Source organism: Myotis nattereri, assembly GCF_964212035.1.
Source record: "Myotis nattereri genome assembly, chromosome: 14".
Lineage (NCBI taxonomy): Eukaryota > Metazoa > Chordata > Mammalia > Chiroptera > Vespertilionidae > Myotis > Myotis nattereri.
In genome coordinates this window covers 22,145,336-22,158,233 of record NC_138089.1, presented here as the reverse complement: position 1 = coordinate 22,158,233, position 12,898 = coordinate 22,145,336, and the positions used below count along the sequence as shown (strand labels likewise).

Below are 12,898 nucleotides of genomic sequence, written 5' to 3'. Positions count from 1 at the left end.
TGGAGCCAGAGGGGCCTTGGAGGTGTCAGGTGGGCTCTGAACTCATATCCATCTCTTGTTCTCACCCCATTTAGTTCTGGAGCCTGGGCCTGCTTCGACGAGTTCAATCGCATCGACATTGAGGTGCTGTCTGTGGTGGCTCAGCAGATCACCACCATCCAGAAGGCGCAGCAACAGCGGGTGAGCCATCCCCCTCCAACCCCCGCAAGTCACCACCTCATCACTTCATCTATACCTGCCACTCCTCTGCCTTCTTGTGACTCCCCACCCTGCAGGGTGAAAAGCCAGGCACTGAGCCTGCCCTGAGCCCAGCCTCTCTCATCTTATAGAGGACTGGGCACTTCCCCCTTCCCCTACCTGGAGCTCTCCCTGGGGCTATTGTAGCCAGTCAGGGAGCCCACATCCCTACCCCACTCTGGGGGTGGCTCCCACTCCAAGCTGCAGTGGATGAAGAGGCCCCTCCCTCTAGCCTTGCTCAGAGTGGCCAGCAGTCTTCTGGGAACACGAGCTGGGAGGCTGGCAAGTGCCACAACTCCAAACTAGTAGGGCCTTGGGTCTCAGTCAGTGCTAAGCTTGCTCAGGTCTGGGTGTGGGAGATAGGAGATTTGTGAAGACCTCAGGTAGCCAGGACCTGGGAGGCCATAGGTAGCTACTGGGACCGGAGGTCCTAGGCCAGATCCTGAGAGAGGAGGCAGCTCGTCATCAGGGATCCAGTCTAGGCTGACCAGCTATAGTCAGGACAAGGCCATCAACAGGGGATGAGGGGCCCATCCAGAAGAGGGGCAGGTGAGTCAACCCTGCCATCCTGTAGGTGGAACGCTTCATGTTTGAGGGCATCGAGATCCCACTCGTGCCATCCTGTGCGGTGTTTATCACTATGAACCCAGGGTATGCCGGCCGCACCGAGCTGCCCGATAACCTGAAGGTGAGTTCAGGCCTGGTAGGCCACCCTGGGCACTGGGAGGCAGCGGAGCCTATGGCCTGGGCTCAGAGATGCTAAAGCACTTAGGAAAGGCACTCAGCTGCCAGACATCAAGGACGTCACTCCCCAGCAGCCTTCCTGCTCAGAGGTGGTGAGGCCCATCCCTAGGCATGGAGAGGAGGCCCTAGGGTTGTCCCAGGCTTGAGAGAAGTCAGGGGACCGATTCAGGTCAGCACAAAAGGCCAGTTTCTAATGGGCAGAGTGGTCCAGCCACAGAGGCGTGTAAGCCTCAGCTTGGGCAGGCATGCTGCCGAGAGGGATCTAAGCATCGGTGGGGGAGGAGGCCGTCCATAACGCGGGTAGTGCTCTGGCGGGGAGGTCTGCCTCTCCGTTCACATGTGCACCACGGGCCCCAGGCGCTCTTCCGGCCTGTGGCCATGATGGTTCCGGATTACACCATGATCGCTGAGATCTCCCTCTACTCCTTTGGCTTCAATGAAGCCAGTATGCTGGCCAAGAAGATCACCACCACCTTCAAGCTGGCTTCTGAGCAGCTCAGCTCTCAGGTGAGGCCCTGCCCCAACCAGCTTCCAGGCTCTGAGAGCCGCTGTCTGCCCCCAGCAACCCCATGAGATAGGAATTACATCCCCATTTCTCAGCTGAGGACACTGAGACCCTAAGCAGCTAAGAGACTGGCCAGGCTCATGCAGTGCACAGGGAAGCAGGAGCAGGAGCCAGGAACAGATGCCCACCCTGCTAGTTCAGGGACAGGGGAGAGTCAACCATTAATGAGGAGGCCAGGAGCCACACAACCCAAGGCTTCAGGTCAAGTGCACCTGGCCTCATGTGGACAGAGGGGGATAGCCAGCCCCCGACCTGAGCCGTCCAGCCGTGGGCCTTGCACTCAGCGTGCTGAGCCCAGGTTTCAAGGGTAGATGCTGTTGGTTCAGGCACCAGCACTGGTGGGCAAGCTTTCCTGTTTGGCTCCATTCTCAGCATCCCCTTTGCAGTGGCAGAGATGAGCCCCAGCTCTGTCTGGATTCACATGCTACCAGCTTGGTTTCTCTTTCCTAATAGTTCCAGAAAAAGTCTCTAATATAGGTCACCTCTCTCTGGGTGACCTATTCATGCACTGTGGCTAAGGGGAAGCCATATTGCCTTTGGCCAGGTGGAGCCCACCAAAACCCATGGGCTGGAGGAGACACAATCTATTACTGGGAAAAACAGCTGTCCACCACAGTGCATCCTGGGTGCTGATACCTCCACACACCTTCCTTCTAACCATTCACTTTCAAAAATGCTTTCCTCTTTATTTACTTTATTTATTTTTTTAAATGCTTTCCTCTTTAATAGAGCAACTATTCCTCCTACCAGTTAGGACTTAGTTTCCAACAAGCTTAACCTACCAGTTGGAGCATCTGCTACCTGGTGGTCAGTGCACATCATAGCGAGCAGTTGAGCGGCCTTAGCATATCATTAGTTATTCCATGGAAATAACCTCAGCCCTTCTCAAATGACAGTGACCCCAAATCAAGCCCAGTCTCTTCATTCAAGTCCAAGATGTCTAGTCTGTGGGTCCAGATGCAGCCTATGGCCTGGTACCATGGGGCAATCTGATAAATTGAACTGCTCCCCACACTTGCTGTATAATGAAGAGAAACAGGACCAGTGGGAAAAGCCATGGTAGTGTGACTGAAAGGGTGGGTCCGGAGAGATGTTACAAGAGAATCTTAGAAGGAAGTTCAAAGGCACACATGGGAAACGCCTTTGTTCACTTTGTGAATAAAACTCAGCGCCTCCCTGCTCTTGGCACCGTGCTGGGGCTGCAGGGATTTAGTTGCAACCCAGGCAGAGTCTTTACCCTCAGGGGCCAACAGTCAAGCAGGGGCACAGAAGGGTAAAAGGAGAGGCTGCTAGGATGGGAAGAAGGAGGTGGTAGAGAAGCCTGAAGGAGGGTGCCTGGCCCAGGATGGGGCTTGCCGGTGGTCATAGATGGCCTGCAGGGGAAGTGACATTTTAGCTGCAATCTGGGCAATGGGCCAGATGCCAGGTGGGAGACAGTGTGTTCCAGGCAGAAGCCCCCAAAGGGACAGTGCACACCTCCCCCCTCCTGTGCGTTGGTAACAGGATCACTACGACTTTGGGATGAGAGCTGTGAAAACTGTGATCTCGGCTGCTGGGAACCTCAAGCGAGAAAACCCCAGCATGGATGAGGTAAGTGCACTCCAGAGGGGTGCCTGGGAGAGGGCTCGAGGAGGGCTCCAGAGCGGCTGGAGGGGCATCTGGCCTGGGCCACCCTGAAGACTCCTCCGGCCTCTGCTGCAGGAGCTAATCTGCCTCCGAGCCATCCGTGACGTGAACGTGCCCAAGTTCCTGCTGGAGGACCTCAAGCTCTTCTCTGGGATCGTGTCAGACCTGTTCCCCACCATCAAGGAGGAGGAGACTGACTATGGCATCCTGGACAAGGCCATCCGCAAGGCCTGTGAGAAGAGCAACCTCAGTGGCGTGGATGGTGAGCCCCTGGCCCCTGCTGGCTCCAGCCACCTTAGGATCTTGGGCAGGGGAACAGAGACAGGCAGACCAGCCTCAGAGGCCCTCAGGCCTGGCCAAGTGTGCGGAGGGCTGGGATCTCTGTCAAGCAGCCTATGGTGCAGGGCATTGCCCCAAGCCCTGTCTCCAGGCCATCAGGTGATGGCTGTCTAGGAAAATCTCCTTTACTCTCACACTATACTTCCTACACCAATCAATTCTGACACTGGCTGGGTGTCTTAAAACTCAATTCAGTTCTGATGCTGATCAGAGTTAGCATACACCCCACAGGTTAAGGGCTCCGTTCCAAAGACTGTTCCCACTTCAGATTCCTGTTACATGTAGTGGGTCCCCAAGTTACCCACAAGTTCTGTCTGACTTGGCTACAGATCAGAGGTTCCCACGACCCCCTCCTCAGGTTTGACCATCGGCTAGAACGGCTCACACAACTCGGGGAAACACTTACTCTTGTTTATTGGTTCGTTAGATAAAGGATATGGTAAAGGACACAGATGAACAGGCAGAGGAGGAGATGCATAGGGTGAGATTTGTCCCATAGAGTTGGGGTGTGTCACCTGCAGCATGTGGATGTGTTCACCAACCTGACACTCTTCAAACCCTACCCTTTGGGGATTTTTATGGAGAGTTCATGTAGGCCTGATCAGTTATTAACTCCACTTCCAGCTCCTCTCCCAAGTTCCAAGCTTCTAATCATGGCTTGGTTCTGGGGACAAGCTCCCTCCCAGGAAGGAGCTCAGCATCAAGAGTTGCCTCATTAGACCAAGAGTTCCCAGCACTCAGGAAATGACAGAGGTCAAGGAGCTCTGTCAGGAACCAGGGTCAAAGACTAAATATTAGAAAAGAAGGTTCTCCTAACATCCCTCTTTACAAGCGTTTGAGGAGCTCTGTCTCAGAGACCAAGGGCAGAGACCAGTATATATTTACTAGAGGCCCAGTGCACGAATTCATGCACCAGTGGGGTCCCTCAGCCTGGCCTGAGGGATCGGCCGAAACCGGCTCTCCGACATCCCCCGAGGGGTCCCAGATAGCAAGAGCCAGGCTGAAGGACCCCACCAGTGCATGATCAGGGTGGGGCAGGACACAGGAGGTTGTCCAGCAGGGGAGGGACTGAGGGAGAGCTCCAGGGTGTGTCCAGCCCATCTCATTCAGTCCCAATTGGCCAGACCCAGCAGCAAGCTAACCTACCAGTTGGAGTGTCTGCCCCCTGGTGGTCAGTGCACATCATAGAGAGCAGTTGAGCATCCTTAGCATATCATTAGCATATTACACTTTGATTGGTTGAATGGATGACCAGACACTTAGCATATTAGGCTTTTCTTATATAGGATTATTTCACAGTAAGGAAGCTGGTGGCATCCCCTCCCCCAGACCTCCTGCTGTAGCCTCTCTTCTCATATGAGCAGTCCCAGCATTTGGCTCCTCTTGGGCCTTGCTCCTCCCTCACAGAAGCTGTCCTCTGCCCTGTCCCTGATTGGGGTTTGATGTCATGATTGGGGAAGATGGTAAGCTGTGTCCTGTCCACAGCCTACCCCACCTCACCCCTGCCAACACTCCTCTCTTTTGAATGAGGGCTCCATGCACAGGCAAAGCATGTTGCTCCCACCTGCAGGACTTGCTCACACTCCTTGGGAAACTACAGCCTTAATGTCATAGGAGCACTTGGGCCCTTCCTGCACTGGCTTGTTACAAAGGCCACGTGCAGCTAGAAGGGCTCCAGAGGACACCCCCCACACCTCCCATTAGACTTCCTATGACCCAAAACCCCTTCCCTGATAGAAATGAGGGGGTCCAAGCCCTGCTACCACATGGGCATGCTGCTCTTATCCCCACAGTCCCAGCCTGGCGGCCCTCTCCTCCTTGCAGACCCTCCCGTGGTCCTTTGGGAGGTAGAATGATGCTCCACCAGGAATTCACAAGGGAGATAATCATTGATCATCTGCCTCCTCTGGGACCCAATATGCTCAGCTGCAAGCTGTCCCTTATGCCCTCTATTGTTCTTTCCACACGCGTCTCTGACCCTACCTTCTGTCCACCCCCTACCTCTCCTCCCCGCACCCCCCCCCCCCCCCGCACCCGCAACACACATCTCCACCCCCGGCCCCAGCAGGCTCAATGAATGAAACCACAAGCTCTTCTCTCCCTGATGGTCTTGCGTCAGATTTGCCATCATTGAATAATGAGCCCTTGTCCCTATGACGAGGATCCCTAACCTGCAGTGCCACAGCTCCTCCCTGCCCCCCCCCCCACACACACACACACACTTTTGGGCCAAAGTAATGCTCTCATTTCCTACCCATGTGGGACTGGTCTCCCACCTATGCTGGCAGCTGGCCCTATAGCCCGGATCTTGGTCAGTTAAAGCTCCTGACTGACCCTTGGATTTTGTCCCTGGGGTTCTGCCTGTGTGGACCAGCACTTACTCGGAGCCATGCCATCAGCAGACTGAGCAGTGGCTTTGGGGCTGGAGTTGACTGTGGGCCTGGACAGCTGAGGGAGCAGGCCCATGCGGCTGCCACCTGACTGATGGCTGTGCGGGAGTAATGGTCCCATGGACACCATGGCTGGCTGTGAGCAGAGAGCTCCTGCTCTCTGCCAGGCTCCGTGCTTAGGGCTTCACCTGCCCCTGCCCATGAGAACTATGTGGCCTCATTTTACAGATGAGGAAACTGAGGTCCAGAGAGTGAGGTGACCATCTGAGGGGACACGGCAAACTAATGGCAGAGATGGGACCTAAGCCCATCCTCTGACGTCTGGGTTCCCCTGCCATGTCTCCCCAGGCTTCCTGACCAAGTGCATCCAGCTCTATGAGACCACAGTGGTACGGCACGGCCTCATGCTTGTCGGGCCCACAGGCTCCGGCAAGAGTAACGTAAGTGCAGCCAAGCCAGGCAGCCCCGTGGCCAGACAGTGGGCCCAAGGGCCTTGCAGCCTCAGAGGGTTGCCACTTGGACCCCTGGGTCTCTAGAATACATCCTGTCCCCTGTGGCCTGCAGTCCACTCCAGCCCTGCTCTCTGCGGGGCCAAGAGGCTCACTCTTGGGTACCTGTCTCCCAGTGTTACAGGGTCCTGGCAGCCGCCATGACGATGCTGAAAGGGCAGCCATCCATCAGTGGTGGCGTGTACGAGGCTGTCAAGTACTATGTGCTCAACCCCAAGTCCATCACGATGGGCCAGCTGTACGGGGAGTTTGACCTGCTCACCCACGAGTGGTGAGTGATCCCTGGCTCCCCGCCAGTGACAGTCCTGCTCCCAGATCTCTGTCTGGAGGCTGTGGGCCATGGGCCCCTCCCACTCTCCCAGCCCAGTGCAAGGTCTGGAGCTCAGGCTCTGGAGCCCAAAGCCTGGGACTCTACCCACCACTGCACTTCCTGGCCGAGTGACCTCCCTCACCTCCTGGGCCTTGGTCCCCCCATCTGCAAAGTGGAAATAGAAACGGCACCATTGTTACAGCAAGGAGAAAATGAGCTCAACACAGCAAAGATGCCTGGACGTTGTGGCACACACCAAGTGCTCAGTAAATGTTGACCCGTCATTGTCCCAGGAGAGGCTGGTGGTCCCTCTCAGGGCCTCTGTTCCCAGGCTGAGGCGTGCCTTTTAAATGTTTTTTATTTCAGAGAGAAAGGGGGGGGGGAGGGGGGGGGAGAGAGAGAGAGAGAAAGAGAGAGAGAGAGAGAAACATCAGTGATGAGAGAGAATCATTGATCACCTGCCTCCAGCACACCCCACACTGGGGATGGAGCCCACAACCCAGGCATGTGCCCTGACCAGGAATTGACTTTCTGGTTCATAGGTCAACTCTCAACCACTGAGCCAAGCTCAGAGGCATGCATTTTAAAGGACATGTGCTGAGCTGGCAGAACGGCAATGGGGTTGAGACCCTCCAAACATCAGCACCTACGGGCCTTTTCTCTGGGGAAATTCTGTATCTCCAAAGAAGTTTCCAGTCTCCTGCTGGGGTATCTGCTTGGCTCTAGGGTTCTGGAAACACAGTGGGGGCAGGCACTGGAGGGGGAGTCACCCCTCTTTCTGAATGCAGGCCTGTCCTGCTTCCCTCATTTCTGGAGAAGGGTCTCGTCCATACCCCCTCCAGGCTCCTGTGTCGGTAAATGGGGGCCTCGGAATCAGATCAGAAGAATGTCCCCCTGCAGCCCCTTCCCTGCGGGTGGTGCCTCTGAAATCTGAGCCTTCCTGGTGCTGTGGCTGGAACTAGAATCATCTCACACCCCACAGCCACCTCTCTGCTTGGTCCTTCACCCCCCCCCCATTTCTCTCCGTCTTCCAGAGCTGCGTGGGCCCCCATTTCTGCTGTTGCCTCCTCCCTTACTTCCTTTTCCCTTTCAGGGTACCTTCTTTTATCTTCCTTTAATATAGCTTTAGCAGGGATTCAGCTGAGGGAATATAAGCATCCATTTTCAAGTTATATCAAAAAGTTCTATTTTCCCTATTAAATTTTTTAAATGAATGAAGATACTGAAGAATGAGGGGGGGTGGGCGGGCGGAGAAACAAAAGCAAAAACCAAGCAGAGCAGGGCCAGCCTGACGGGCAGGTTTCCTTGGGAGCCAGCTGTGCTTGCCGCCTTGCCTCCCGGCACCTACAACCCTGCCCTCCTTGGTGGCTGCAGGACAGATGGGATCTTCCCCTCCCTCATCCGGAAGGGGGCCGCCGCATCCGACACCAACAAGAAGTGGTACATGTTCGACGGGCCCGTGGACGCCATCTGGATTGAGAACATGAACACGGTGCTGGACGACAACAAGAAGCTGTGCCTCAGTTCCGGCGAGATCATCAAGCTCACAGAGGTGCGCCCACCTGTCCCTCACCCGCTCCACTCTGCAGCTGGGTGGGCCACCCACCCCTCCCTCTCAGGCCACAGCTGCATCTCGGGCAGCCACCCTTCCTGTCCCCAAGCTCCCGCACCTTCTGTGATGCTCTGAGCCCTGGACTAGGACCACCACCCACCACTCCCAGCTGGTGCTGCCTTGTGCCTCCCAGGCCCACCTTCAGCCATGTGGGCCCAGTCAAGGTCACTATGCTGGCAGTGTGCCCAGAGACAGGGACAGGTGGTACAGACCTGGCCACGGGGATGCCTCCCTGGTGTGTGAGGGGCAGTTCTCAGAGAAGGAGGGGTATCACCTGGGACTAAAGGCAGTTCACCGTGTCTGCACTGAGCCAATCTCTTGAGCCCTTCTTTGAGCACCTGAAGGTCAATGGGAACGTATGTCCATGGACACAGGTGCGGGCTCAGGAGCAGAGCATAGCTCCCATCAGATTTCCCCAGGGCTCTAAGGACCCCCAAATGCCCTGATCCCAGACCAGAGAGCTCCCGGGAATCTCCTGACCTCATGTTCCTCCTCGGGGCTCAAGGGAGGGCCAAGGGGTTCCTGCATCCCCCACCCCAGCACTGCTCCTGGCCCACTGCTGGCCACTGCCCACAGCTATAGGATGAGCACCCCTCCCCATGGCCCTGCAGCCCCTTTCCTGGCCCTGGGGCTGGCAGCTGGCCCACTCACACAGTTCATTTTGGTGCCAGGAGATGACCATGATGTTTGAGGTGCAGGACCTGGCAGTGGCCTCACCAGCCACTGTGTCCCGCTGTGGCATGGTGTACCTGGAGCCCAGCATCCTGGGGCTCATGCCCTTTGTTGAGTGCTGGCTGAAGAGGTTCCCTGCCGTATTCAAGCCCTACCAGGAGCACTTCAAGACCCTCTTTATCAACTTCCTAGAGGTAAGTGAGGCCACAGTGTGCCTGGCCCGGGCGTGGCAGCAGGGCACTGTGTCCGCCAGCCACGGGAGCTGGGTGCCATCCCCTGCAGGCATCCATCATTTTCGTCCGGTCTTCAGTGAAGGAGGTGATCGCCACAACCAACAGCAACCTAGTCATGAGTCTCCTCAAGCTCTTGGACTGCTTCTTCAAGCCCTTCTTGCCTAGAGAGGTGCGGCTCTAAGCAGGGGGCTGGTTCCCTGTTCTTGCCTGAGGCCCTGAATCCCAGTCCAGCTTCCGGGAAGAGAGAATTGGATTGGCTCACCTGGGTCATGGGAAACCCTGCGCATTCTGCTGTAGTCACACTGTGCAGTGGAGACCAAGGGATGTCCCCCACCTGCCAGCTTCCTCCGGCCACTCAGTGGTGTTCCTGCTTAGCTTGATGCTGTCCCCTCTGTCCCCAGGGCCTCAAGAAAATACCCCCCGAAAAGCTGAGCCGCATCCCAGAGCTGATTGAGCCCTGGTTCATCTTCTCCCTAATCTGGAGTGTGGGTGCCACAGGGGACAGCGCCAGCCGGGTCAGCTTCAGCACCTGGCTCAGGGTCAAGATGATGGTAGAAAAAGTAAGAGGGATGCGTGTGCGGAATGCTGGGTGTTCTGGGACAAGTAGCCACACAAAATACTGGGCCTCACAACCTGACTTTCCTCCTGGTTCTCACAGCTGACCATTCTCTTCCCGGAGGAGGGGCTGGTGTTCGATTATAGGCTGGAGGACGCTGGCATCAGCAATACGAATGATGAGGACGAAGAGGAGGAGGGCAAGCAGGTGACTGCAGGCCTGCCCCCAGAGACAGGACAGGGATGGCTGTCCTCCTTGGTGAATAATGACTAGAGAGAGGAGGCCATGTTAACGGCCACAGGTCTCAGGCTAGGGATAGGTGCGTCATCTCGTGAGTCCTCACAGACCCATAGGTGGTGATTTCCCAAACAAGGAGACGAAGGCTCAGAACAGTCACACCCAGCTAGTCATTGCAGAGCTGGACTTGAACCTGGATCTAGAAGATGTTGAGCACCTCCCTTCTCAACCATACGCACTGTCTCCGCTTTGCTGATGTCGAGTCCAGGATTGGTTGCCTCTGTTTTACTTAAAAGCCCCATTTGCCGGCCAGTGTGGGTCAGTGGTTGAGTGTCGACCTATGAACCAGGAGGTCATGGTCCATTCCCGGTCAGGCACTTGCTCAGGTTGCAGGCTCGATCCCCTGTGGGGGGCCATGCAGGAGGTAGCAGGTCAATGATTCTCTCTCATCATTGATGTTTCTATCTCTCGCTCCCTCTCCCTTTCTCTCTGAAATCAATTTTTTTAAAAATATTTGTGAAAGCCCCATTTGTCCAGGCCTGGGCTCCCCAGGAATGGGAGGGCAGGTCCGTGGCCTGCCTCACTGTTCCCATCCCTCCTATCAGCCAATGAGGACTCCATGAACCTACCTCATGCCAAGATCAGGATGAGCTCAGGAGGAGGAAGGGGCAGAGAGGCATCTGCAGAAATGGTCACAGTGCAGGGTCCTCCTGGGAACCTCCCAGGGCACATCTGTGTCCAATGGTCGGAACTGTTCCCAGGGGGACATGTCTGTGAGTGCCCCCATCAGGGGAGCCTGCAAGCTGGGTCAGGGCTGTGGGTAAAGGGATTCATGCAGGTAAGGATGGTGGGGGAGACAAGGCCAGGTGACCTCTGAGTGTCCAGGAGAAGCCAGCACCCATGGTTCTGGCCCCCATACTCTTGGACAGCCTGAAACTACATAGCAAAGACCTTTGCATTCTGTGTTGTTCAATTCCCAGAGTATCTCCTTCATGTAGAGACCCAGGGACTGGCAGTTCCTGGGGAGCCTCCCACTGGAGGCAGCTGTGTGCAGAGAGACCTCCCATTCCTGGTAGTTTGTTCTAGAAGCCCCCTACCCAGATAGAGAGTGGGGCATGGGGCCTCCTATTTCTGTCAGAAGCAGCCCCTCACCTGGGCCTTCTTGCCCAGGCCCAGCAGTGCAGCTCCTTGCCTTCCTGGTGCACTTGGCCAGGGGTCGGGTTGGGAGGGGTTCCAGGCCCACCCCTGACCCACCTGTGGTTCCAGGTTGCCTGGGTAAAGTGGATGGACTCTTCGGCTCCATTCACCATGATGCCAGAAATCAACTACTGCAACATCATCGTGCCCACCATGGACACCGTGCAGATGTCCTACTTGCTGGGCATGCTGCTCACCAACCACAAGCCCGTGAGTGCCCCACCGTGCCCTGCCTCACCCTACCCCAAGGCCCAGGTCGGGGTGGCTGGCCCCTGCTCTGCACTGAGCCCTGTGAGAGACCCCCACTCTCCCAGGTGCTGTGCATCGGGCCAACAGGCACGGGGAAGACCCTCACCATCTCGGACAAGCTCCTAAAGAACCTGCCGCTGGAGTACATCAGCCACTTCCTCATCTTCTCAGCCCGCACCTCAGCCAACCAAACCCAGGACCTCATCGACAGCAAGCTGGACAAGAGGCAGGCACTCCTCGTCCCTTCCTAGGCTCCAAGGTCCCCCCAGCCTGGTGGAACCAACGGTTGTCTCCCCTCCCCACCAAATTATGCTCCTGGGTTTGCCAGAAACCTCCCCAGTGGTGGTGAGGGCAGGGAGGGGAGAGATAGCTGGGCTCCCTTGACGACTGTTCTGGAGCCTTCTTCCATCGGGAATTCCTACTGCTTGCCTTGTGCAGGGCCTATTATCCATAGGCCTGGGAGGCAAGACATCTTGAGAGAGACCAGACTTAGGGCAGCCAGGTGTGATGTACCAGGACACTCAGGATGGGACAGGGACTGCTCAAGAGACCCAGCAATTCAGATGAGGCCAAAGTTGATGAGGGCTTTCCAGAAGTTGCCCCTGGATTCCCAGAGGACCTGGTGTCCATGGGGGCCGGGTTCACATAGCCCCTCCCCATAGGCGGAAGGGCGTGTTTGGACCGCCCCTGGGGCGTAACTTCATCTTCTTCATCGATGACCTGAACATGCCAGCCTTGGAGACCTATGGTGCCCAGCCACCTATCGAGCTGTTGCGCCAGTGGATGGACCATGGTGGCTGGTACGACCGCAAGAAGATCGGTGCGTGCCGGCCGGCCTGGGGCAGTGGCGAGTGGGTAGGGCCGGGCATTCCTTCCTTAGGCACTGTAGGAGCTTTTAGAGGGTCCACAGAAGTGTTTTAACTTATTTCAAAATCATGGGGAAAATGAACTTTTAGCTCAAAGAGAATTTAATGCATATGAATATATTTGTCTCTATACCCATGCTGTTGAAAGTTATCACTTTTAATCTTTTTTAATGGAGGAGGCCCATCAAGACAAAAGTGTCTGGGGCCCACGTGAGTCACACTGCAGCCCTGGGCAGGGCGCTCCTGACTTCCTGCCTCCATTCCAGGAGCCTTCAAGAAGCTGGTGGACATCAACTTTGTCTGTGCCATGGGCCCCCCGGGCGGAGGCAGGAATGCCATCACTCCACGGCTGACACGCCATTTCAATTACCTGACCTTTGCCGAGTTGGACGAGGTCAGCAAGAAGTGCATCTTCTCCACCATCCTGGGCAGCTGGATGGGTGAGCAGTGGGCAGGCGTGGGGGAGGCCATGGCAGAGGCAGAAACCCTGGCCAGATAAACGACACCAAGGACAGCTGGGCAGCTGCTGGAAAGGGTGGAGGGCTGAGCCACTGAC

The 12,898-nt window shown here is 56.3% G+C and overlaps 1 protein-coding gene across 1 annotated transcript in view; it reads left to right on the top strand.

The window, feature by feature from the left end:
* Positions 1-12,898, top strand: part of DNAH1 (dynein axonemal heavy chain 1) — a gene marked incomplete at its 5' end in the record, with an annotated part of 68,190 nt that overhangs the window by 33,009 nt on the left and 22,283 nt on the right. Inside the window, 16 exons of the mRNA XM_081106615.1 lie at positions 75-180; positions 812-925; positions 1,339-1,488; positions 3,050-3,136; positions 3,248-3,434; positions 6,250-6,341; positions 6,527-6,681; positions 8,095-8,272; positions 9,004-9,198; positions 9,287-9,406; positions 9,639-9,797; positions 9,896-10,000; positions 11,297-11,437; positions 11,542-11,702; positions 12,139-12,296; positions 12,609-12,782. Coding sequence (XP_080962741.1) covers positions 75-180; positions 812-925; positions 1,339-1,488; positions 3,050-3,136; positions 3,248-3,434; positions 6,250-6,341; positions 6,527-6,681; positions 8,095-8,272; positions 9,004-9,198; positions 9,287-9,406; positions 9,639-9,797; positions 9,896-10,000; positions 11,297-11,437; positions 11,542-11,702; positions 12,139-12,296; positions 12,609-12,782 — 2,282 coding nt within the window. The remainder of the gene's footprint in view (positions 1-74; positions 181-811; positions 926-1,338; positions 1,489-3,049; positions 3,137-3,247; positions 3,435-6,249; positions 6,342-6,526; positions 6,682-8,094; positions 8,273-9,003; positions 9,199-9,286; positions 9,407-9,638; positions 9,798-9,895; positions 10,001-11,296; positions 11,438-11,541; positions 11,703-12,138; positions 12,297-12,608; positions 12,783-12,898) is intronic.